Genomic DNA, 27,330 nt, shown 5'->3' on the forward strand with positions numbered 1-27,330 from the left:
TGGAAGAGACCGGACTTCGCCGGAGCACTCACTTCAAGCTTTRCTAAGGAGCGTGGAGCTGCGAGGAATGTGCACTTAAAACCGGTTTGCATTCTGAAGCAGAAGAATAAGAAGAAGAAGGTAAGTGTTGATTTTATTTCTCTTTTCTCTCATTGCTCTGGTTAACGGTCGGTCTCACTAGCGGAACGTCAACCACCGCCTCGAGCGACGTGCTCAGGTTAACGTTAGCAGGAACTTTTCAAAAACAGCTGATGCGCGTTTACACTCTGTGGTTTCCTCACACTTTGTACTACCTACTTTCTCGCAGACGTTTTATCTGCGCACTAGTTGTGTTTTCTGGCTTCTGAAGAGACCTCAGATAGAAAAAAAAGCGCAGGTATGTTGTGCCGGGGTGTACAATTGGGAGATTATTTCCACGTTTTCGTAATAAATGAGTCGTTGCAGCGCAACTTCTCTATTGTTGCTGACGGAGGTTAGCAAAAAACTGCGCTTCCTGTGAAGATATCGAGTCRTTTCAATGTTTTTTGAAAGGAAATATCAATCACTCGTTGTTCGCTTTATGCTACGGTAAAGTTACCCTGTCATTCATAAACTCATGGTCTGTCACTGCATTAGTCAAGGCTCCGTTCACAACACTTTAACCCCTTCAAGCTAATTTTTGTCTTTAACGCTCACTTGTTAGGTTTACTGAGTTGCTCATGTTACAGTTTAATAGGGGTTTTCTGTTAGATTTGTCCTGCCCTCCTTTCATCGGCTACCCTGCAAACAGTCACAGCAAGAGGTCAACGTTTGGGACAGTGCTGTGCAAACCCAGCTGTAAAAACAAAGTGAGTTTAAAAAAAAGTGTTGGGAAAGTTGAAATACCCACAGTCAGTAAAACCTTTTCCTTCAGTTCTGTGGTGAGAACTATTCTTGTAGTTCACCACAGTTAACATTATTATAGTTTTGAGACTGATGTCTGTGTCATTCTGCCCAGGCAAAGCAAATAGTGTCAGACATATTGAGCAATTTGTAGCTCCAGGCAATGCAGTGATGATCGTTTCAACATTGTAGTAACTGTGAATAAAAATACAACGGCTTCAGTGTATCACAGCAATTACAGAAAGATTGGAAAGAAATATRCAGCACTGCATTTTCTTTTCAACAACTGTAAATCTATGGTATTTATGTCATGTTCTCACTTTCTGCTCAAGGGTTTTCCTGCAGTCAGATTGAATACTAGTAAACCTCTCCAGACAGGAAATGTGAATAAAAACAGAGAAATCACAAATACTTCTACCTTGAGTGAATTGGGTCTATTTACTAACTTTCTGTTCTGCAAAGAAATGCCTTCTAGGACTTCTTTCATGGCTGTAGACATATTGTGAATGATGGTTTACTGTAAGGGTATGTTTTATCAGGCTTAATGGTGATTAAAATAGCAAAGAAATTGAAAAGAAATAATGTTTTATTGAGGGGATACTGTATGTCAACAATGTGTTAATGTGTTAAACTCTCAAATCTATTTATGTTAACATTTATTTTAAGTTTCCTCTGTGCTCCAGTTGTGAGAAATCTCATCAATCTGATGCTTTCCGTTGAATCTTATTAAAATTGGAGGAAAGGAATGATGAAAACCTTTTGGTAGTTTTGAAACTCTTAGGATCTTTTCACACCTGATAGTCCAGCAGACTTGGTTTGATTAGGGACCAAAATTGAAGCATTTGTTACATTTTCTGCTGGTTCARTTTGCTWCCACACTGCACTGTCAAATGAACTAAACCCCTGCTCACCCCTTTGCCTGTGGTGGCGCTGCATCAAGAATCACTCAAGAAAACAACACRTAAAAGAATGCAACTTTCTATTTCCTCAAATGGAAACAAGCAATATAAGCAAAAATGGAGTGGYGTGAAATTTTWGTGATTGTAGAGTTTGTCTTTTTTTAAAACCTACAAGCCTACAAGCCATTTTTCTTCTGTTTTAGCTAGATAACAAGCGTTTATTTTGGTTCCATTTACCCAGAATGCTCTGCGCTATTGTCCGCTTCTTGCTTTTGAAGCATTTGCATTCAACTGAACTGAGACCTCAGTTTTTAGGTGGACCAGAGTTTGGTATTTTGGTCCACATCAGAGTTTGACAGTGCATTCATACCTCCCCAAGCGAACCGGACTTTCGAGTCAAACATACCAGAGTTCCATTAAACAGACTAAATGCAGCCTTACTGTCAACTTTGGATTATATTGTACAGCTGTTGATCGTCCTGCGTCCATTTACTTCGTTTTGCCAGACATTTAATAGTTTCCCTTGAGACTAAACTAATCTTGAAGTATGTATGATCTGTTTTTTGCAGGTGCAGAGAGAAAGTTGTCAGTTATTTTTAGGTGTGGTAGCTATCGTTTTAGAAGTAACTCTTGCTTTTTCAACATAATGAAGTGAATGAACCAYACTGAGCCCTCATACCTATAGGTTATGGAATTTGAGGCACACCAACCTGTCATTTTCCTGCTCCAAGGCATCCCAGCTGCTTGTGTCACAACAGGCCTCCCCAAACCTCCCCGATTCACACACAGTTGTGCAAGATGGCAAGAAGAATATACATCTGAATTGAGCTTGATGTGTCATGTTAAAATCTCACTTTATGTTATTGCTATTGCTGCTGTGATGGTGTTGAGAGTTAGAAGCCGGTGTATTAGAACAGCTGGAGCAGAAGGTGTTCATGCAGATTCCAATGGCTCTTTTTTTCTTTTCTTTTCTTTTTTTTTCTTGAACAATGAGGTTGTTGTCATTGATAAGCAAAGGTGAAGGTTATCTGGTTTTAATCTCCTGAATAACTTTTTTCAGTCGGTAGGGGCTGGTGTTTCATTGCCCTTGCAGGAATCTTGTTTTTTTKTTTTTTTTTTTTTAACTTGGGCAAGAGTTCCTCTGACTGTGTCCCAGATGAGGGCCTCTGCTGCAGAGACATGTTTTGTTCTGTACTGGAATTTTTTCCCTTTAGTTCAACTGAACATAACCAGGAAATAATCAGGTTTCAATTCCTGGACCAGTGAAATTATTCAAATGAAAAATTACAATGTATTTTAGGCTTCGTGTTGCAGTACTGTGCACTACTTGGCTGTTGTGCAAAGTCATCCTTCCCAGAACTTTTTCAAAGTTAACTCGGATCAAATATTCTCCCTCTCTGTCAAATCACCGTGCAGTCTATTAATATACACTTTCCACTCTAAAGTAGTCCATACAGTTTTTATTCTCACGGCTCCAGTCTAACTTGGGATGCCCACATCAAATCTCAAATATCGGATCAGTCTTGATGAAAGCATTTTCATCAACCACCTCCTGACACATGCCGTTCCCATTAAATGGGGACACTTAATGGGAGTTTTTTTGGGTTTACCTCAGTTGGCTGTGCGGCCGCGTTTTGCACAGCTAATTTTTTAACAATTACAGTGTGTGTCCATGGCTTACAGAACTATATGACTGGTTGTGGAGATAGCATTTTAGTGTTTTAACAAATCTCTGTATTCTCACCCTTTGCAATGTCAATCACAGGGACTGTATGGGCTACTGCATCTTTCTGTTGGTCTGTCATCTGACTTCATTTTATACATCTTTGGACGCTATATACTCGGATGCAGTTTCTACGTGACACAAAATTGACTGGTGTTTGTGAAGCAGCTGATTCAGAAGCGTGATTTATTTTCCTCGCTGCTGATTGGAGCCCAAGAGTTGAGATAAGGAAGACTGTAGATGTTATCCTATGCGTCAGCACCGATACAGTTTCCACTGTGCGTATCAATGCATAACAAAGTGCATTTACTGTTTGAACTATTAAAATAGGGAGGTATTAAGCATTTTTAGTGGAGGGTCTGAAGTATTCATGGATTTTAGCTTTAGCAGAGCTCTTCTGGTCTGTGAGTACTGGGGGTCTACTGTACTGATGAAAGGTACRGGTTTATTTTGCTGTACTGTAYAGGTACCACATGTTCAATAAATGGCATAAWWTTTTTTCCTCTTCTAGTATTGAATGACTYTTACCTTTTTAAARTGATGTTGCATCTCCGCTGCATTTTAGCTGCTGCTGTAAATGTTCCAAGTTTCTGAAGTCACTGTAGAGTCAGAAACTCGCCTTGCTGATGATCAAATAGTTGAATRTAACAACATGAATAAGACAAAAGACATTATTCAATTCTTACTCCAGATACTCCTTCATTCTCTCTGGGAGTTCTCCCTGGCCTGAGCTGTGCACTACTTGGCTGTGTTACTTAACAGTTAAATAAAATATGTCAACTGAACTGTAAAAGTTCACATCCCCATCCCTCTCCCCTTTTTTCTGGGTCCATCTTTTTTCTCATTTACTTTCAGTTATAGTTGAACTGCTGCATGAAGTCTTGCAGTACAAATATTTATATAATGCAGAAGGGAAATGATGGTGGGACACCAAGGATGTCCAGAGGGAAGAGTATGAGGGGTCACCCTCAAGCTAAGACATATTTATGAAGCCAACTTGGTCGTTGGACCCCTTCCAGGGTCTGAATCAAAATCCTAATCCCGTTTAGTTTTTCTTGCATGGCACCTTTGGTTTTTTTTATACACAATATATTTTCTATTGCATATAAAACTATCCCATGCTGGATTCACACCTTGTGTTACGGCAACATTTGAGTTAACATCACCAATGAAAACAAAGCATGAGAATAACATGCRCACTCAAAACAAGTGCTATAATGACCAGCTCTTTCCATTCATGTCTACCCGCTGGCCATTGCATTAATGCCCATGTGAGTAACAGATGTTGCCATTAAACATCAATGAATAATACATGGATGCTCTAATGTATAATCGGTAAACCATACCAGGCCATCAGGCTGCTCCAATACAGATTGGAAAAGGAATTAATATGCAATGTTCGCCAACCYCACTGAAACAGGAATTTCTTCTTTATGCCTTATTTTTACTTGCATTCGGGAACTTTTGCAGTTATATCTACACAAATTGAGTTTCTTCTTCAGAGTTGTGAAAGATAATGCAGATTATAGAAACAGAATTTTGCTGTAGACTTGAGGCGTGAACCTGTAGTAGATGCTCATGTTTCCATGGTATTGTTGAAATTACACAAGACGTTTTAAAACAAAAAGTAACATGAACAGATTGCTTTTATTTAAAACGCAAAAGCACTATTTACTCTTACTGCTGCTAAAATATAACATACTAATCATTAAAGCAAGAACACATAGACTGCATATGCAATACATTTTGCATTTGTTTTCAGGGAAATGTGTTTCTGGTGTAGGATATTATTATCTTTTAGTCATTCTGATGTTTTTAACAATACTGGGAGTTTTACAAGCTTTTATTTATTTTTTAGGCTAGCCCGCATTCTGCTGCTTTACAAATAAGCTGTTTGTTTTTTTTCTTGCAAACTGTTGTTTTAAGGCAGTAGTATGATAAACATTTGTTTTTAAGTTTGGGGATGACCATTTGCCTTTGCTGACATGACATGATGAAATTTTTATACCAGCTGTAGCCATTTGGTAAAACAAACTTGTTTTACCAATGTGTGTGAGGTTTAAACCCAACTGTGTAGGCCTTAATTAGTTTAAAGTGTCTGTCATGAAATGGTTAATGCATCGACAGCTAATGCTCCATCTCTGTGCTACCTCCCTACACCCCCCTGTAAGACAGCAGATCCTTTAACTCTTCCAGCCCCCTCCTCAGTTACATTCCAGCTGGCCAGATGGTGTCTGCTCTGCACAGTGGACACCAGAGAGCCAGGAGGGAGAAACCCCACCAGCAGGATACTCTGGACGACACATTCCACCCCAATGATTCTCACCCCCCCTCGTACCGCTTGCTTTTCTACATCCAGCTTTGCCCTTGCTCTTATTTTGCAGACAGAATATTCTGGGAATAGAGTCCACATTGAAACGTTTTTGGGGTGAGGAAAAATCTCATTATGGTTTCTTTGGGATGACGGCTCTGTTGTTGCTCAGCAGTGAACTCTGCAAGCAGCCAGAAATATGGTTCATGTATACATACTCACCCAGAGTTATTGTCAGGAGTGTGGTAATGGTTGGCCACATTCACTTTAATTGGAAAATGGGCTGTTGTCATTCACTTTCTGGCCAATGAGAGGTTTTACTTCAGCTTGTCAAAATTCATTTGTCTGACTTTGAATCAAAGTCCTTGCACAGCAGCGTCAAACGAGCACAGAAAATGTCATTGGGAAACTAGAAGGGAAACAGAAAGTTTGCAGGGAAATGAATAGATCAGATAAAAAAAGAACAAGATTATTGCCTGGATAAAGTAACCTGTGAGAAGCCATTGTCCATTTGTGCTTTTTCTGTCAGGAGTAAGCAAAAATAAATGCAAATGAAGTCTGAAGGGGTGGAGGTGCTTCTACACAAACTAAATAAGATGYAGGTTGAATGGTAAGAGCTCCAACTGTAGCTCTTCCACACCATATGTCTTTCAAAAAAAAAAACTAAGTGGATGTTTCTTTCTGGCTTGCATGAAACATCTGAAAGGTTTCACCATGTCTGTTGTATAAACGTGTGTTTGTGTGCATGCATATGATCGTCTGGCTAGATACAGCACTGTAAACCCCACCCATCCTTCTCATCTCTCAGGCTTCCCTGATTGCAGTCTTGTTGTGTGTATGCCTAATGGTCTGTTTTCTGCGATGTTCTTGCTAGATGTCTGTCAGTTTGCATGGTATTGTGTATGCGTGTGCTTGCTTTCCTTTACGTCACATTTAATGGTTCCTGTGAAAGCAGCAAATGGAAAGCCGGAAGACTGGGACAAAGAGCCCAGCCTGTAAGTAGAGTGGGAAAACACACACACACATGCTGTTCTGGTGTGTGTAATGCTGAACCGTTACAGAAGGTTAGGCAGCGTTCTTTGTCTCTGTGGTGACAGGGACGGCTCAGACCTGACCAGGTCAGTAGGTCTTTACAGTGTCACTTACTAAGGCAAAGCTGAAAACAAGCATGAGTGCCTCCGGGGGGTTATTATGTCAACTGCCTTTCGGGTGACTGGATACAGTCAGCAGGACTTCTGGTAAAAGGGATTTAGGGGAGTTTGTGTCTTCCTAAAGCACAGAGGAGGAAGAGGGAGGGACAGAGGGAAGGATTACTCTCAGGCCCTGTTTTTAACTCCATCCTTTGCCCCCCTGCTCCTCCTTAACACTTGACTAGATGTATTTGACTTCCTGGAACACACGCTCAACTAAAGCCCGTTCTGTTCTACATTTTTATCTCCTTCCCTCATTCTCACTTCTTTGACCTTTGCAGTTCTCTTCATCCTCCTGATGATCACGCTTTACAACTTCCAGTGTTTCCTCTTGGGCTTTCTGTATCCGCTTCTCCAGCGAGGCTTCTCTTCCTCCTTCTGCCGCTTTTCTTTCCTCTGCCACTTAATCCACGTCACTCCCTCTTTGCTCCTCGTCGTTACGGCTGAAAGGTTGAGTGGAGTCCGGTCTTGTGAAAGAAGAGCTTGTGCTGTCGAAGACAAACACGCCCTCCTGTCAGGATCATCCTTCCAACCTTTTCTTTCTAGTGTTGTAAGCCTTTGAAATTTCAATTAAAACTTTGTTCCCCCAGTTGTTGGAGGCAGTGTGCCTAAACCGCTTTTAGTGCATAAAGATTAGTTTTTAATGAGAAACATGTTGGCCACTCTAATGTGGCTGATTGCTACATAAGGGTGGCTTAAAAGCTGATGACTTGTTCTCGCTCTCTTCCTTTCTTATGTCTTGTTTGTGTCATTTTAATTCATTGAAGCTAGAGCTTAATATGCGCTCATAAGGTTAGAGTTAATTGCGGAACATTCAATTCAAAAATACTTTATTAATCCCAAAGGGAAATTAAATGTTGTTGTAACTCATATTATCGAAGGTTCTTCATAGAGTTTTTATAGATGCTGATGGCTATGGACGCTGGTCTGTATGCACAACCGACTTATAGAAAATATGCAGAATCTTTCTTCAAACACTGAAGGACCTAAAGTTTTCAACCACCTCCACTTTTTCTCCCAATATGGAAATAGTGTTTGACCTAACCCTGTTTCTCTTGAATCAATCAATTTCTTGTTTTGTTCACATTTAAGTGAAGGTGATTGTTTCCACACCGCTTCTCGTCCATCTCTGATTCACCCGACAAATGCTGAGTCAGTGGAAAATTTTTGCAGATGACAGGGATTTGACTTGTGCTGGAAGTTGGAGGTGTACACAATGAAAAGAAATGGTGAGAGTAAAGTCCCCTGTGGGGCTGCTGACCGTTCAGTCTCTCAAACTGCTGTCTGTCAGGTAGTTATTGATCTTATTAGGGCTGTAGTGATACAATAATCTCACAATACGATACACGATATTCTGCTCACAATACGATATGTATTGCGATATTCAGCAAACAATACAATTCAATACACTTTTGCGATTTTCTGAAAGATTTTAGAGGGACACAGTGATTTTGGTGACATTTTATGACTGTTATAGAGTTGGATTGAGTTAATTTAACTGAAAACTGATTAAAAGCACCAACTACACAATACCTGGCTCTGGTTGGACATGGACACAGACTTAATGTCGACAGCTGGACAAAATGAATTAAAGAAGTGGTGAGAAAACATGTTTCTTTTCATTGAAATAGTACAAACTGTAGCTTACATGCATTTGTAAAGTAAATGATACCTTTTTAACCTTGACACTTAACATCTGAAGGAATCACTCTAAGCCTGATGACCGAATCACTSCCCCGGTGAAGCAAGCAGTGAGTGAGCAAGGTGACAGTTGGATGTTGCGATACTTGCGGATGAATATCGATTTTTTTCTAGGAAAGAAAATATCGATATCGCAAAATCGATATTATTACACAGCCCTAGATCTTATGGTGTTTTTGATTAAACAAATCATGCTAAATTGTGTTAAATACGCTGCAGAAATCGAATGATATCAAATATGTTTTTAATTTTTGAGGACATTCTCGAAAGTCAACCAGGTTTCCTTAATTCAACTCCTCAGTGTTTCTTTTTGAACTTTTCATATTTCCAGAAAATATGAATAGCTGAAAAGGTCTAAGACATAACTTWGGTGTGTGTATCTTCTTATTAAAGAGATACACGCACACATATGTGTGTGTGTATTTTTTATTATGCTGTACAGAAACCTGGGTTTTCTCCGTGAAGCGAAGTTTCCACTTTCCACCTTCTTCCCTCTGGAGGAAAGTGGGTCAGCTGCTGGCCTTCTTTTACATGCTTTCCTCTTGTTTTGTCCAGGGCTGCAGAGCAGTGTCTTAATAGGTCTCTGATGTCTGTGGTAACTTTAGGTGGATTCCTGAACGTTAACAGTGCCAGCATGTTGTAAACATACAGAGCAATAATAAACCTTCTACAAAAACTATTTCAGGTGTTTGAGKGTTATCCAGTTTTGTGCATTTTGAACCAAGAATATGTCAAAATGTTTACAGTGTCTGGGGTAAATCTCTTTAAATGTCATTTCAAGGTTTTAAGTTGTGAAAGGAAAAAGAAAAAAGTAATCATAAAAAAAAATACTGGTAAAGCAAGACCCACTCAATGGAAGTACATTTTGATAAATTTAAATGGCATTGTTATAAGACGACATACTCCACTGTTGTCTTTAAAAAATGACTAGTTAAAGACAAAATGTTTGCCTCTTTGTTTCCAGCCTTCRGGTCACTCACTTTGTAAAATAAAAAGGATTTCCTTTAATTGTGCTACATTTGAGACATGCAGCCTTTTCGAYGTAAATTGACTGTTCCTGAGGAGGGCTGTGGCTGCATTCCTGTTTTGTCATTCTTGTATGAGCATGTGATTTCTGCAGGAAAAACAGTTTGTTAGGCAACAGGTCAGCGTTTGCCCTCTGGCGGGTTTCTGCCTGTTCTTTATCTTAATCTCAAATATAAATGTTTTTGTCCTTTTTGGGTAAGAAACACCGTCAATAGCTACTTGTAAAGGGAAGCTCACATTTAAACTAATTAAACACACAGTTTTATATTACAACCTTTTTAATGGTAATAATTGAAGCCAATGAAAACCCAAAATTTTCTCCAAAAATTATATTATGTAGGATCAAATAAATCATGTTTAATGTAGAAATGCAACACTACGGTCGACACTATGATGTGGAAGACCACTGATTTGCTAGAGGATAAGCCACAACAAGCTATTGCTCAAAAGTTCACTGTTTAGAATGCTGAATGCAACCTTATTAAAGGAAAGTTAAGTGGAAGGAAAAAAATTTGTAAAAAGAAAAAAAGGCTTATTTGTTACTTGATTACTGCATATACCAGATACCTGCTGTAAATGTCCCACTCTGTTCAGACACTCTGTAACCAGAGACAAAGCGAGAAGCGTCTGATCTGGGCTAGGAAGACAAAGGCAGCAGCTTGGTGGTCCGAAATCCTTTTTTCACAATATAGTAAACTCCGTTTCAATTGGAAATCAATGTCCCAGAGTCTGGAGGAAGGTTGGAAAAGCACAGAATGGTCCGGTGTAAAGGTTTCTCGGTCAGACGGAGACATTGATTTCAGTTTTGATTTGGACGTTCAAAAATCTTTTGTCTTATTCTTGGGGGGGGTTGGCTGTAAGCCATGATCATCAAAACCAACATAGCATTGTTTTTTAAATATAACACTGTTTGCAATGTATGTATAACATAGTTTCACTTTCTGAGCTGAATTCTTGAATTAAACATTTTTAATTATATTTTGATTCACTTAGATGCACCTACTAGTGTTTCAAGTATTTATTTTCCTCCTGTAATATTCCTAAAATGGCAAATCACAATGTGTCGTACATGGGGAACTATGAAGTGCTAATCTTCTATCAGCAGCTTTTTATGCCATTGTTTGGTGTAGAAGATTTTTTTWATTTTTTTTAGCTGCCAAGGTTCCATTTAGTAATTTGTTAAGCATTCTTTACCGCATGCGAAAAGCAAAACGAGAAGCTTTGGACTCCTTAGTTTTGATATTTAGTGCTTACGTCTCAGTCCTCATGCTGCAGTACTTTATTTTAAATTGCAGGATTACATGAATATTTTTACACCAACTTCTTCCTCCTTTTGAGTTCTTCTCTGCTGCATCCAATAATCAAGACGGTATTAGCAGCAGCTGCATAATTTATGCTGACTAATGTTGAACGTTATAATTGAATAATAATAATTTTGTCCACAAATATATGAAAATTCTACCACAACATAAGAAGAATTCAAACCTTATATTGGATCTTAGGGTTTATTTAGCAGGTTGTATTTAAATGTCTTGATTAATCATGGTTGAGCTGCATTGTAACTTCTGCTTTTATGATCAATTGCTGCTGGTATTTGCTTTCATTATGCAATWGCTTGCCTGTAATTGCTGAACTTTTTGTGAGTGGGAGGATGTTTAAAATTCAAATTGGTTTATTGAAAGAGGAAATTCAAACCTCTGTCTGTCTGTTAAAACAGGCTTTCTCACTGCCTCTGCCTGTCTGTTCTCTTGATATTTTCTTTTTGTATTGCCATGTTCACGGGCAACTTCCTTTATTAAACAATCTCTTGTGGTGAAATGTTTTTGCTATGGTCAGGAGGTGACATATTTAGCCTTTGTTGAGACAGCTCGTCCTCTGTGACAACTCCCTGTGTAGCAACAGAATCGTCCTGGTGACCGGGAACTGGAGGTTCCCGGTCACCAGGGAAATAAATATGACCGCATAAATTGGCAGGTAGAACCGGTATTGGCAATGATAGGAACTCACTAGCCAAATTTGTTTGCTTATCTGCAAGTAACTTTGCTGTATTTCCGAGTATATAACTTTAAATATGAAATTTCAGCACCAAAACACCATGCACCGTTTCATTGCTGTTGATTTCCTAACAAAGCATATATTCCAGATGCATCCATATCGGCTGAAAGAAGTGAGATATGACTCACCGTGTTTTTAGTCCCCTCTTTGTTTCTTAAAATAACTACGGCAGCTTCCAAACAAAGCACCCTAAATGTGCTTGGTCTAAATGGCCAAACTGAAGCGGACTGTGTAGCACTCCTTTTATAGGTAGACGCCTAGGTGATTATGTAAGTGTCCTGAAACCATCATCCAAACTCGGGAGCTCTTGCCTTCATAAGGTAGTAYGTTGGCTTTGTTTTGGAGTGAGCAACAGCTTGCTGCTGCGACTTTATCGTGTTGTTTTATGAAGGAGTTTGTTGGYRCGTTTCCTGCTTTGCTTATTCAGCTTGTTGTGAGGTCTTTCTTTCTAAGAGTCTCTGAACATTAAAGGTTTCTGTCAGACTTGGAATTAATTATAAAACTAAAGAAAAGCAACAACTGGAAAACAGAAAAAAAATGCATTCTTGCATACTTTGGTGAGTGCCAAGTCACACAAACCTTTACAGTATTTAGCTTTCAAGTAGTTTATTTATTTTTTAGTTTTTAAGCTTTTGCTTCCTTGTTTCTTTTTTTTTTCAGTTCAGGTTTGTCAATATTACTTTTTTTAGAGGAGCATTGATTGATTTCTTGAGTTTATGTGACTTAGTTTTAAGTTGGGACGTGATAATTTCATCCCTTCAGTGTTTCTTACTTTTGCAGTTTTGGTATCTTATTACCTGAAATTTTCAGATTCTCAGGCTCTAGTCAGCTGCTTAAATGGCATTAACGATTCACTTCAGTATTTCATTACAGCATTTTTTTTTAATGGGGCCAAAATCATGGTTATGGGTCAGTATTTATAGACCAGAAAGAGTCGTAAAGGATAAACTCCAGGTTTGTTCAAGCTTGTCAGCAAGGCAGAATAGACTATTTGAGTCAGCTCGTTTATCCCCTCATTCTTTCCTTTTTACCTTCCTTCTTTCGAGTCTCTCATTACTAACACTGCCCAGGCTCAGCGCTCTGAATTATGTTTTCCCATATCCTATAAATGTGAGAAGTCATACATTGAGTTAGGTCAGGCCCTGTAATTTGAGGGAGACCTGGGGGCTTCATTAAATCTGAGTCTCTCTAGAGTGTAACTGTACTTCTCTCTTGCTCTCCTGCTTCCCCTTTACTGTTCTAAGACATCATAGGCATGCTTTAGCTGTGAGAAATGTCTGTGGAAAAGCCCCTGTGCTTGATGTGTGGAGTGGTCAGAAACGGCACATAATCATTATTGCTGTTGTCAGCTGGCTTGYATTTATGCGTCTGTCGTTTTCAGGCCTCTASATCCATCCAACTTGTGGTTTTCTGCCCTGAGATTACTCAATGGAACAGAGTGACTTCAGCTCAACCTTGTGATTTTTCTAGCTTTTTACTGTAAGCTATTAGTTTTCAAAAGGCAGTCGATTTATTTGATGTTTTTACTGCTAAAATGTTGAGAAAGGGAAATTTAACAAATCTAATAATTGCAACTGGTGGAAGCAAACCCAGCTTGCCTTTCATTCCTTCCATTAAAAGTTCCTTGCAAAATTACTATTGTATTAGTACTCTTTAAAATCTATTACAACCACAAACTTTATTGTCCTTAACTGGTACTTTATGCGACAGACCAACACAAAGTATAGTATGCTGTTGTRARATTAAACAAAAGCAATGCATGATTTTCTAATTCTTCCACAAGGTAACTCTTAGAAGCTCATCCTACATTTCTTTTCAGCCTCTTTTACTCTAATTGCTCCTACATTAAATTTGTTCCCGCAAGCTGCCATCACAAGTAGCCTAACAGCCCTCACATTAAATTATTTAGTTTATTATGAAGGTACAGAACATTATTGAAGAAACGGGTGCAGGGTAAGGTTTTTGGAGAATTTTAAGAACGTGTTGGGATATAAATCAGTTGCAGACTTGTCAAGAAACGGCTGTTGCACCTCAACAGACAAACCAGATAATTAAAGCATTAAAGAGCAGGTATTATGTATTTTTTAGGCACGTAGTTCCATTTTATAGCATGATTAACTTACCTTCAGTTGTTATAAAAATGCTCTATATATCAACACTAACTTAAATTTGACTTGACATCTGACAGCTTGAAACTGGTTTCTGCAAGTTATCACAATTATTCTTCATGATGCTGTTTACAATCCTTCTTAGAAATGTTGGACATGGGGAAAATTTCTCATTATACTTTAAAAAAAAAAAATCCACTAGCGGATCTAGTACTCTTTAAAAATTAATAATAAGAGATTATTTACTTGAAGTCAGCTCCCATATCCTGCTTTAAGAATTAATAGTAAGTCAGTTTTGTCTTATTTCATGTGTATTCAAATATTTGAACTAGAAACTGTACCAAGGATACTTGGTGAGACTTTGTGTTTTTGCTGTGTGCAAATCTGGGCTGACTCATTTTCCTTCTTCACAGTTCATATATCACACAAAATCCCAATAAAAACAATAATTACATCTGTTGCTAGAAAGGCATTGTATATATGTTTACCCAAAATAATTTGCACATTTGAGGCATAAAAACATGAGTAGAACACACTTTTATACTCGTGCAGGATTTCTCTGGCTTTGCTTTTGTTTTAAATGTTGAGTCATTGCAAGGTAGGTGATTAGCACTGGTGCAAATCCCAAATCAAGCAAGCAATAAAATGAGCTTATAAGGTTAGTTTTATGTGTTTCTCAGTTCCCCCTCCACCCCCTCTCCCTCTTTTTCACTCCCACTCTCTGTGAGTTGGTGGAATAAATGTTCAAATGAGAATCTTAATGTGATTTTCATAAATTGGGAGCTTGCACACATCTTTTTTATGGTGTAAGAGTCTAGTTGACAAAACAACTGTTTTGTCAATCATGAACTAATATGTCTTTCCTTTTCTGTTTGCAGCATTGTCATGGTTTTGGAGTGACCGCTTGCCTTCCAGGGAGCGTCCACTGAAAGCTAAAAACCAGATCAGTTGAACCACTCGCCCAGAAACTCATCGSCCAGACAGATCTGAACTGCCTAATGGATGCAATAGACACCTTGCAGAGCTCGACCCCGGAGACGAAGGCTGAGCGCATCGCTCGCTACAAGGCAGAAAGGAGGAGGGAGTTGGCAGAGCGCTATGGCAACACGGAGGAATTCACCCCTAAATATGTCCGAAGGGACCGTAAAATTGGTGAGACATCCGAAACAGAGTCCTCGGGAACCAAGGAGAGAGAGAAACGCGAGGATAATGGGTCAGAGCCAACATACTCCAGGAGGGGGATGAGAACTAAAGTGGCAGACTCCGGTGATGAGGCCACCCACGAGTCAGACGCAAACTCTGACCTTAAAACAGAGACGGAGTCAGAGGTTGTGTCCTCCATTGAGGCGTCTTCCAGCTTCAGGTGGGTGCAGAACAAACACAAATCTGTTTTGCTGGATGTTTGAGCAGGGCAGTCAGCGAGACATAAAGTTTACGAGAGCCGCAGTACGCAGTGCTGCAGATGGCAGTCCTTTAGGAGGCAGAGCCGCTACAAAACACACTGCAACACGTGCTTCTTTTAAATGTCAGCATGGAAAACTCAGCTCCTAGCTGGAGCCGACTTGCATGTGCATCTGCTTAAGCTGTTATATAGTTAAGCATCATGGCTTCCTTCTGAGGCATCTCCGAGCAAAGTGAAGGCAGCCTTTCTATAAAGCAGTTTGCTGTTTTCACAGCACTGAGGAGACAGCTTGACCCATTAAGGGAACACTTAGTGCTGTGTACTGTTTGAAGTAAACACAAAGAGAAGCTCTTCCAAAAATGGTGATGTGTGCAAAGCAGCGCTAGCACATTTAATTAGCCATTTTTCCCCAGTACTGCGTGATTTGACTCACTTGGTTTATATGGTGATGGAAGCTGGGGGGTTAAAAACTAACCCACATTATCAGGATTAGTCCGAAGWCTTAAAGTTTGCTCATTGCACACCTGGAATGTTCCTCTGGGGTTTGCACATACGCGGAGGAAGAGCATGTCCAGTCCTAGGACCTGGGATGTCTGAGCTGTAAGCAAGCGCTGGATWGTGCTGCCTGCACATATCTGAACTTGTCTGTAACCATAGAAACTGCCAGAGGGAGCAACAAAGGAGAGGGATGATTTGAGTTTGTGTCAAAGTTTCGATCTGGAGGGGGTAAAAAGTTATTAGCGCAGTCAAGTTTTCTGTGATTTGCTATTGGCAGATTAGAAAATGTTTATTTCAGTCAATAGAGACTGGAGGTACAGGGCTTGTGACTTCTGCCTCCTACTAGATGTTAACTGGTCACCTGCACGAAAAATSCTTTAGGCTCCCTCTTTCTACTATGATGKGGCCTTTTGTCATAAGAATGATAAAATTCTGTTTACAAAATTCTAGAGTGTAAGGGAATTTCACAAAAATGGGCAATTTTGAGTACCACTTGTCCCCCACGATAAAGACAAATATTAGACGAAATGCAGCCAGAAGATGCAGAAAACGGATGGTCGTGTTTTGTTTGAAGTACCAAAATGTTGCCTTCACTTGTTGATCGTGCATACCTGTCATATTTTTGGCATCATGTCAGGTTTGTGACGTTCGCTGGAAACCAAAGTYGTGTTGTGTTGACCTTTCATGTAAGCACTCTGCACAACAAAGAGAAAATCAACAACTTGTTTGTTTTTTTGTCAGCTGACGACAAAAAATCMATTTGTTATTGATTTTAGTTAGGAATTACGATTCTCTAGGTTATTTCAAATTTGTCCTAAAATAAAATCTGTAATTTCACTGAAGAAAATAAAACTTTAAAACGTTTGATCTTTTTTTAATGTCTTCATTGACGACATGTTTGTTAAAGTGTTGGTATAAAGGAAACTGAGTGGTTTCAGTGATAAGGAAAGCTGTCTCTCATGACGTCTATCTGAACCAAACAGCCCTTCTTCACTCTGACTGTCAGACCTGATGAGTGCCATTCCAAAATCTATGTTTAGTCTGCAGTTAAATTTTTTCCCCATCTTCTTATAGTGAAACTACTTTATTGCTCTGATTACCTGATTTAACTAYGGCTTACCAAATCAGAAAAAAAGCTTTATTATGATACCATTGGAGTAAAATATTAATTAGAAGTAACRCGTTCTTTTTGCCGCTTTTCTTTTTTATCATTGCATATTGTTTWCAAAACTGTGAACTTTATCTACTTGCTAGRAATATACACCCGATTTGGCCAGTTTGGAGTCCATCCAACTGGCTGAATAAATCATTGATATTCAGATTGCGAATGCAAAATATCAGAAAAATATTGCATTCAGCCCATTTCAATTATGATATTACAAACTGATATTGCAGCAATGAATGCAATTCATTATGTTGTGCAGCTCTGGCTTCATTATATTTAACAAAACCTGTAAACATTCTTAGTTTAACAGCAATTTAAGTAAGCCAATTAAATTGCAGAATGAACAAGCCTCAGTGAGATTGTAACAAAAAGGACTCCGTTGTTGGAAATTGCAATCTTCTTACAGATTTTTTTCTTTTTTTTTTTGTCTTTTTCTTTTTTTTTTTTTTTTTTTTGCAAAGCATAAAAATTTGTCTTCTCATGTTTGATGTGCAGCATCTAATCTGGACTGTATAAAACCCTGCTCTGTCGACCAATGTCGCCTTGCCCTGCGGTTGCAAAGGAGTTTAATAGCTTTAATAGCTGTGCAAAGGCAAATATGTTGTCAGGCTGAATACAGTTACTTACCAATTACTTGCATTTTTACACTTATTTATATACATCTAGTCTATGTACATAAATTATATCCACAATTGCATAGATTTGTGAAGGCTTGCCAATCCAAAAACCCCTTTTCACCACAAAATCAAAAATAATTTTATGGTTAAATAAATAGAATTATAACTAAATTAAACTAAATTATGTTCAATTTAGTTMTTAAACATAATTTAATTTAGTTATAATTCTATTTACAACTAAATAGAATTATATTTAGTTATAAATAGAATAACATTACAATGAGGATACAACCTTACAATGAGAATCTCCTTCTGGCCCAGATATTAAAGTTTTAAGCACTAATATGCAGATCACAATAGACAGATAAATCACATTAAAACTTTAATTTAACCAGCCCCAAACATTTTAAACATCGACTCCATACCAATAATCAAATAGCACAAGTTTATTGACCCAAAGTGGCAGGCATCATGATGTCATGCAGTCATGTTTAGCTCTGACTGAACGCCTGATTGGTCCAATCCCGTTTAGATAAAATAAGGATTTTAAATCGACGGGATCTTAAGTTAATTTACCTCTATAGCCTATAGCTCAAGGCCTTGATTTTGATCTGCACCATGCCACTTTCTGCCCTTCATTAACCTTTAACCCCTTCCAGATGTCCACTATGATGCTCCTTTTGTGTCACCAGCATCCCCCCCTCCACTCCTCCTGTTACATCACTGCTCCCCCTGCTTCCCTTTCCCCAGGGAGCTGCCRTCCCCATCCATTTTTAACGGCCATTACTTAGAGATGAATTGCTCCCTTCAGATGCGACCCAGGCAGCGCTGTTACATCACTGCTAGCATGCAGCTGAAACAAGCGTATGTGTTAATGTGTTGAGTTCGTATCAAGTGAGACAAATGAACTGGATGGCTGCCGTTATTCAGATCCAAGATTGTYTGAACTGTTTTAAAATGAGTYGACTGCAAAATTACTGTAAGATCTTAGCAAGGTTTGGTTATAACAGCCATGCAGTCCCATTACTCTGTCACATTGGTGTGTAACCTCATCTATATCTGCCTTTCTCTCACTCTGTTAGGCTGCTGGAAACTGATGACCCGGAGGAGCCTAAGGGTAAGMTGAACCCTCGACTTTCACTGCACTCAGATCCCCTATTGTTCCACATGCTGCTTTCTCATTCAACTGTTGCTTATTAGTCAGTCTGAAAGGAACACTGAGCTCACTCACTGCTGATCACCTTATTGATGCTGGCATTATAATAACCCTCCAGTCAGGAGGGGTGTAGCGAGCTATTATCCCTGATGATGAGTTTGTTTTTGCAATTGGAAAGAAGAGGGCATTGCTTGGCATTTAGTTTCCAGCCTTCTGTCCAAACTTTTTGCTTGTGTGTGTATGTAAATATGCTTAAAATGCTAGTTTGTTCTTCTGATGATTCTGATATGCTGTTATGTGATGCGCTTGTTTAGTTCTGCATTCTGTACATTCTAATTTCTGCTGCTGTGCAGAGATGATTTAATTGGACCACTCGCAGCTTTCACTTCTAATCATCCACCTCGTTGCTTTCAATTGCTTTAATTTTCTCATTTTGTGCAATTTGTAACCTTCTGATGTCGAACAATGTTGCYGTCAGACTGAAACCTGTGACCATGTGTTGTTGGAGTTCTTACARTCCACACAAGGTCTGTGTAAAATGTGTGTCCTATCAACATGCTTAGGTCCTCTGGTAGCCCGATGAGATGCCTGACAAGGAAACGTCAGGCATCTCATTTTAGCTTCACCAACTGCAGCTAAGAGTTGTGTGCAACTGACTATAAGCGAGGGTGGTGGAATAGATGGTGCGTCCTGCAACCAGGAAGCCACTCTGTCTTTTTATTTTGAAGAGTTTAAAGCTTGAAACCAGAGTCAGCCCCAGACTTATTGCGGTTATTTTACTTTTATATTCTGTTTTAAATTAAATAAACATGCTAGGAACTACGTTTCACATCTGGTGTGTGAAGGCCTTGGGATTCCCCTGGAGGAGCTGGTCCAAGTGCCTGGGGAGAGAGATGTCTGGGCTTCTCTGCTTAGGCTGCTGCACTTCGACTCGGCCCAGGATTAAAGACACTTTTAGCTTTTTCTGACATTACGCAGACATTTTGATTATCTTTTTCTTAATTTGGGCTGAAACACTGACATATTTATGGTGTACTTGGAATTGCAGAAACATTGCTGGTAAATTGTTTGACAGGAGAGAATTAAGGTTTTTACTGTCAGAATATTTATTTAGCTAGAAGAACTTKCTGGCATTGRGGTTGAAGTTTTTGCCTGACAATGTCTCATGTTTACTTGAAGAGTTTCATTGATCATCCAGCCGATTTATTCTGAACTGCTTACCCWGAATCAACTTTGTTAAACTGCGACCACAAAACCACTTTACTGCATGCAGTTTGTAAATACCGTAAGTTTTKAGTTTTGTTAATGCTGGGAGGACTTCCCCTCTTCTCATGGTCTTATAAAGCTGATTTAAATACTGCCCTATTCTCAGAGCTTACAAGCTTTAGATTTGTTTATATTTTCAGCTCCAGGTCAAAGGTCGATCCAATAATCTCTCCACAGCTCTAAGAGGGCCATCTTGAAGGACAGATGCAAACACTTACTGAATTGTCTGTTAACCTTAGTGGGAGTTTTTCCATTGCTTTGGTTTTCTTTTCTCTCTCTCCCTCCAGCTTTGGCCTTGAATCACCGATGATCTAAAAGAAAAACACTGGATTCAAGTCAAAACTATGAGTGCAGTTTGAGTGGAGTCACCATTCTGCAATGCTTAATGTTTCCTCATTTGAAGTAAATCATGCTAAGCTCCGAACAGCAGGGGAGCTGGGAAGCATAAATCAGAACGTGGAGGGTTTTTACTCTTTCATTCGAAGCACGTAGTTTTTCAGAGGCAAGCCATTATTTTGGTTAAAAAAGACAATAAAAACAGATTTAAAGAGAGAGAATGGATGGAATTGTGGTGAATTAAGAAATTAATGGTGTGTTTGAAGATAGTTAAATGTAATGGATTCCTCATGTTCGTATTAGGAGATGATAATCTCGGTGCTGGTTTTCATCAAGTAGCTCATATGAGACCTGATTCTACCTTTCCCCTGAACAGATGCCTGAGCACAGAGGGAATCTGTTCCTCTGCATGGAAAAATMTGATATTATTAATATTGTTATTACTATAATGAGCTGTTGAGCCATCATTGACTTGTAAAACTGAACATGAGGCAAAGTTTTCCATTTGCCGTTTTCAGCTTAAGACGCTGAAGTTAACAATGTTGACAACGTCACTGTTTACATTTTTCAGGATGTTATCCCCATGCTGTCCCTTGTGAGGAYAACTTCCACTTCAACCCATAAAAACCTGCAAGCATTTCTCTGTGCAAGTCATTATGTGGAGAACGAAGCCAATTTAGGACAAACCAGTTTGGAAAAGATTGCATGATTGCATTTATATATATATTTCAGAGAAACATTTGCATGCATGGGTGTTAGATTATCACTTTTCTTTTCAACTAACCACAACTAATCATAATCTTTTTTTTTTTCTCTGACTTATTGCATGCTATAGGTTATTGTTTGAGAATCATAATCCTCATTGTAAACTTAAACCTTGCTTGTGTCCTTTTCAGCTGAGAAGGCTTCAGATTCTGCAGGCAAGATGTCGTATTTTAAGGTAAGGATCCATTYGTTCATCCATCCTTACCCTGAACCCGCCCATCCCTAAAGGGTGCACACTCGACACAGGTTGCCATTCCATCGCAGGGCAAAACAGAGAGACTCAGGACCAGSAATTATATCTAGAGGCAATTTAAAATAACTAATTCGCCTAACAGATGGGTTTATGAACTGTGGGAACCTTCACCGTGGCTTCTACTTGCTCAAGTCAAACTAGTTTGTCTGTGGAAGTAGCTCACCTAGCTGGGCCTCMTAAATATCGAAAAAGCTGGAAAWGGCTAGCTTAGAAACCGACTATTATCTTCTCCCTCCTGACGTGTTGATTTGATCAATTCAGTCACTTTGCCTGAAGTCACGCCACATGATTTGTCATTATGTAATAAACAACATCTTACTTATGAAGTATGACAGTTAAAATCCATTGCCATCGTCTGTCTTCATCAAAAGGTTTTGGTTTGCGTCCTTCTCTGTTTGTACAGCCAACCATGTTTCATCTTATGACCGTTTTTCCCAACAACAATTATTGGAAGCTAAATGTTTTGGTTTGCCTCTGTTTCATTTCGGCTGCAGGGCCCAACAGTTGTTAGCATTGTTCTTTTTCAGTAAGAAGGTCCCAAGTTCAAATCTTGGTGTCAGGTCAATTGGGACCTTTTTTTTTTTTTTTTTTTGTGCCATCATTTCATACATCTGCTGGGATTTTTCATCCCTTCTCTGCTTCCTTTCACCTTGATTATGGTTCTGATTTTCCATCTCTGCATCTTTGATGAAACCAAAGTAAATCGAAACACCCTCATAATGGGTGGCACACTGATGTCTGATCAGCACAAAATGTCCTTTGGCAAATGGGTTTGTTTTGTTCTTGGAAAATTGGAATATGATACAATGGAAACCACAATTGGAAAGTAGTTATGGAAGCAATTACATGTTTATTGGCTGCTCTAAACTGCCCCAGTTTGCCTTCTGTGGTCTCCTGTAGTGGACTGGCTCTCATCAGTTAGCTGCTAGAGATGAGCACCGACCCCACAAGGAACCTGCAGGGATGGTAATTAGAAATGGACCTTTTTCTCCTCTTAAGGTTTTCCGATTATAGTAATAAACACATGTTTGGATTTGTCCTGGAAGGGGTGAAAAAATGTAAAATTACAGCTCAGTCAGGGTACGTTCTTCTATGTTCTTCTATTGTAGAGTAACATTTTAATTTCAAGGTATTCTAAGCACATTTTTGTCTGCATTTTGCATACAGCAAACTGTTTCAGATTATCATGCACCTGAAAGAAACTAACTCAGGTCGGTGTGAATCCATAGAAAGATTAGAWACAATTMATCATTTACTTATTCAAATCCTCTAAATATGAACCCTTTTTCAGCATCGAATAGTCAGTCGACTTGGTGTCGCCTCCTCACCTTTACATTCATCACTAGACAATAATTGCAGAGTGTTCTTTTTTTAATGACTTCCACCTGTCTTTTGGTTTTTCTTGTTATAAATTTGAACGGCTCACGTTTTTCAGTTGTCCTTCTATGTTGCTAGTATGAAAATCCCTAAAGCCGTCAAACTGACGGGATAAATTCAAGCTCCAAAAACCTGAACACGCAGATTTGTGGRTGATGTCACACACTGTGCCTGTGTTTAGTTCTTTCCATTCCACTCGGTGCTTTACTCTCAGCTTTTTCCAGAGCAGCTGCTGCACACTTCAGCTCTTCTCTGGAAGCTCAGCTCCATTAATAACAAATTGAGCCATTTCTTAGCACACCGAAAACTCTTGCACCTGGTTGCAAACCTGGCCAAATTCATGACTTCAGCATGCACAGTCTATGGAGAGATTAAAGCAGTTGTGGGAAGATTTTTTTTTTCTTCATGCTAAAAGATGATCTATGGAACAAAATTTGAAAATGTCCCAAATCCTGAGGGAGATCTGCACATGTGAGCTTAAAAAAAATGAACTATGGATGCATATGTGGTTTTCCCAGGCTGCTTAGGTTTCAGAAGTGGTTTGGTTTCATGATGTTTGATGTAAATAGCTGTTCTAATTTGGCGATTACAGACCAGCAGCAGAGCCAATGTTGGCCAAGTAAACCCAGATGGTAGCAAGTTGCTCCAACAAACGAACCTTGTGGGAAAGCAGGTTCCTATCGTACTCACAATGCTCCATCCCATCTGTGATTTTCCCTGATATGTTATTGCACAGTGTCTCATTTGATGGTTAACTGTATTGAAAGCTGCCATTTGTCTGTCTTCACTATCCTCTGGTCGTTTATGCCTCCTCCACAGTTTCTATTGAAAAGTCAGTCAGTGTTTAAATCAGAGAAGACGGCATCGGAGATGAGTTTCAGTTCATCAACCTTTTAGCATAAATGCAAACAGAAAAAAATACACTTCTGGGAAGAGAATTAACTCGCTTATAAATGGATTTTTCTCACTTTTCTCAGTGAAAATCTGTCTTGGAGAAGATTGTAAATCCTGCTGTGTAGAAAACAACTTCCTCTCTCAGCGATCAGTGGGCAGCACTTAGCTTGTAAGAGGCTTCTCTAATTTGGGGTATTTACACAATTTTAGGTATTTTCTTCACAGCTGGAGACCCACTTATCCTCACCAGGTCACGCCAGGGGTTTGCTAAAGTGTTTACTCTCACAGCTGCGAGCTTCACTCTCAGCATGTGTGAAAAAGACTCACTAGTAGACCTAAAAAGACAGAAACGGACACGTTCCCGTCTGTTCATTGAGTAGGTTGAACTAGTTTTGAAATCATTTTAAAGAAGGTTTCTTTTATTCTGTACAGAAATGGCAGACAAAATTTGACTGTAATGGCAAATTATTTCAAATGACTAGTGAAAACTGATACGAAACAACCCAAAGGTGCRTTATGAGTTGATGCATGGTCAGTCGTAGAGGACAGGATYTGTTGTCACTCATTTTAATTTAGCTGCAATTCTCAAAAATCCTCAGCCAATTTCATTTTAATATGTAATTGAGGCCAAAAGTGTCGCCGTGACATACAGCGGCCGTACCCATTTAAAAAGACTGAGACGGTCAAACACAACCTGAGCTTTTGTGACAACCAACAGCAACATGGGATTTGTTGTTAAATTATTTTAACGGAGGAACATTTTAAGTGAAACAATCTCGTATAATTGCAACAACCCTAAAAAGCCATAAAATGACAGAAAACATACTTCAAATAGCTGCATCATTATAGCTATTTGTTGTAATACAACAGAGCAAAAATGTAAACGTTTGAGACAAAGATTCGATAGCTGCCCGTTTGCTGCGACCAACTGTTCTCCCCAATGCTCTATTGCATTGCAAATGACTATATCATCCCCGGAAAAGAGGCATGAAACGACCAAATTTGCAGTATTAAATGGAGAGCGGTACAATGATGTGCAGCAGTTTGCAAGTTTATGTAAGGATTTTCTCATGGTTTGAGAAAATCCAACAAAATTCTAACTTTATGAGAAACCCATCAGCAGAAAAYAACTTCATCCTCTTTACAAAAAGTTTACAATCTTAGCACACACGACATCTGGCCACAATAAARTGTTTTGTGTGGAGGAGAAAAGGAGTGCAGAATTRGGCAGGGAACATTTTATTGGTTGAGGGAWCAATGGATTCCATGAAAACGCTGAACGTTCCTGAAGGAAACGCATCACTGCTTGTTTTCAAGGGGAACAAGAGCAACTCTAGACATGCCTCAAACACACCTCAGAGCCCACAATAATCCCAGCAAGTGCATAGTTTAGCAATTCTTTATGTTTCCTGGATTTAGATCTTTTAAAAAAATCTACAGATGGGGTCTTCAAAGAGCCATTTACAAAGAATCAAAGCCATGTAAAAGCATTCTAACTGGGTTTCCCTCATGCTATCCAGAGTTTTTATGCCCTGAAACCCAGTAAGCATTATCTTTATGTAAATCACATCCAAGGATGATGAATGTTGCCTGACTTTCTCCTCCCCAATGCCCTGCTAAGATGGTAAAGAATAGTTCGGTCCCCTCATGAAAATAAAATGCCAGGTATCTTCAGAGTCTTGTACAGCAGCTTCACTCGTTTTCCAGAGGTGAGATGGACTGCAGCATCCGTCAGGATTACAACCAGCTGTTCAATAACCATAAATTCTGATTTTTCAATGATGCTCCACAGCATTCCAACATACAAACTTTGAAATATAAGTTTGACTCTCCACAGACAGGGCAAGGGTTTAAAACCTGACAGTTGAAATCTGCAGAAAGTATGAACAATGAGGGAGTTTAACTGAGATGACTGAAATACGATGTTGAGAAAACTCAATCTTTCCAAAATGTGTTTTGCATGCTCCATCCCAAAAGGTCCACTCTGTAGATTCAGTATAATATCAAATGTTCTTCCTATTTGACCTTTTTCTGGTGCAAATGTCCACATGGGTCTGATATTTACCTTGATACGTGCAGTAGAAACAGAGGAGAGTTATAACYGTTGCAGTGGTTCCTGCTAAAGGTCCCTGAAGTTAAAATGTAACCCGTATCTTGCTAAAACGAGTTGCTACATAGTTTTATCTGGAGATGCTCCCATCAGATTTCTGGCTGATATCAGTTTTCAGGTTTTCTTCAGGTGCAGCCTGCATATTCTTTTTTTTTTTTTTTCCTTTTAAGGATATTGGATATGAAATATAAACATATTGTGAGGTTTTGTAGTACAGGTAGTAGTTTTGAACCCAGCTGGGAGAAGAAAATAAAAGATGTTTCAAGTTCATTCATTAATGAACTTAAGTTCATTAATGATGATTCGGTTGAATTGAGTTTTTACGTTTGCTGTCCTTCTTGCATTTATTTGTATTTCTGCTGGTGAAAACTAATACCAATTTGTATTTATGTATTTGTTTATCCTAGTTATTAGAGCTTTCAATTTAGAACAAGTTCGCTGAAAACATAGTTGAAACCATGGTAACACAGCTGTACGTTGTTTCATTTAATTTTCACTGGACAGAAGCAGATTTCAGCACACTTTCAGCCACGTTTGTCGTGGCTAAATCACGACAAACTTCCTTGAGCATTAAGTGTTGATTACGCTATGCAATAACCCGGTGCTGCAGCTCCATCATCAAGCTCTGATAAAGGCCCTTTGCTGAAACAGATGGCAAAGCGTTCTGCTTACATCTTGTAGATTACCTCTCTTATCCCGTTTAAAGCCAAAGTAATTCCAAATAGGCAACTTTCTATTTTTGCTCAACAAATTCTTCAACTTTAGGACTTCTGTGTTCTAAATCTGGAAACCAGTCCATTCATCTTTAGATTTTTCCTCCACCAGCTACCCGTTTACCCTCCATGGAACAGACAAAAGATGGATGGATGAAAATTTGTTACAAATGCATTCACTCAAAAATGTACACTTAGTGCATTTAATTATATTTTTATGCATTTATTCCTTATGTTGAGCAGCATTCTGCTACATTGCAAGGGTTAACTACCATTCTTAAAAGAAGGGGTGGAGTCTTATTTATTCACTTCCTTTATCGGGATATTCGTTACAGCTGGAGTAGGACTTTGACAGGATTGCTTCCATATCTTGGCCTAATCTTTATTTCCYCAACCTTTCTGTATTTGTAGGAAGAGGAGGGAGAAGTGGATGGTAGCAGCACCCAGCGCTGTGATGACAGCAYAAAGCATCAACTGATCAGCAGTGACAGAGAGGGAACTTCCACCAGGTGAGCGCTTCAGTGATTTCAGCGTGGGTGGGACTGTTTTATTTGATTTTTATCCGACCTCTTTGCTTCCTAATGAAATGTGTGAGCTGGGGCTCAGACTTCACTAATAATAGACTGAAACAACTTGGAAAGCAGTGCCACCCACGCGCAGCAAACAGAGCATGCCGAATGCAGCGCAGAGGTTATTATAGATCCTATTGAATGCCTGTCAAATGTCATAAGCAGCTGAAGGGATAAACCAGGCAGGTAAACCTGTAGGACTAGCCTGCATGAGACTATAAAAATACAAACACACAATGGTTTGCACCAAACCGGAGCGAATGTCGGGCTGATAGCCAGGCTGTAGTTAACAGTGCAGTTTGCAACCTTTGAGTTTTCTTTCAGTTTTTTTTTTT

The 27,330-nt window shown here is 39.1% G+C and overlaps 1 protein-coding gene across 1 annotated transcript in view; it reads left to right on the top strand.

Annotated features, from left to right (window-relative positions):
* LOC103481332 (supervillin-like) overlaps positions 1 to 27,330 on the top strand; it is a 29,978-nt gene continuing 2,648 nt past the window's right edge. Inside the window, exons 1-5 of the mRNA XM_008436731.2 lie at positions 1 to 120; positions 14,753 to 15,237; positions 18,639 to 18,673; positions 21,211 to 21,254; positions 26,838 to 26,935. Coding sequence (XP_008434953.1) covers positions 14,873 to 15,237; positions 18,639 to 18,673; positions 21,211 to 21,254; positions 26,838 to 26,935 — 542 coding nt within the window. The 5' untranslated portion in view covers positions 1 to 120; positions 14,753 to 14,872. The remainder of the gene's footprint in view (positions 121 to 14,752; positions 15,238 to 18,638; positions 18,674 to 21,210; positions 21,255 to 26,837; positions 26,936 to 27,330) is intronic.

This window comes from Poecilia reticulata, linkage group LG19, assembly GCF_000633615.1.
Source record: "Poecilia reticulata strain Guanapo linkage group LG19, Guppy_female_1.0+MT, whole genome shotgun sequence".
Classification (NCBI taxonomy): Eukaryota; Metazoa; Chordata; class Actinopteri; order Cyprinodontiformes; family Poeciliidae; genus Poecilia; species Poecilia reticulata.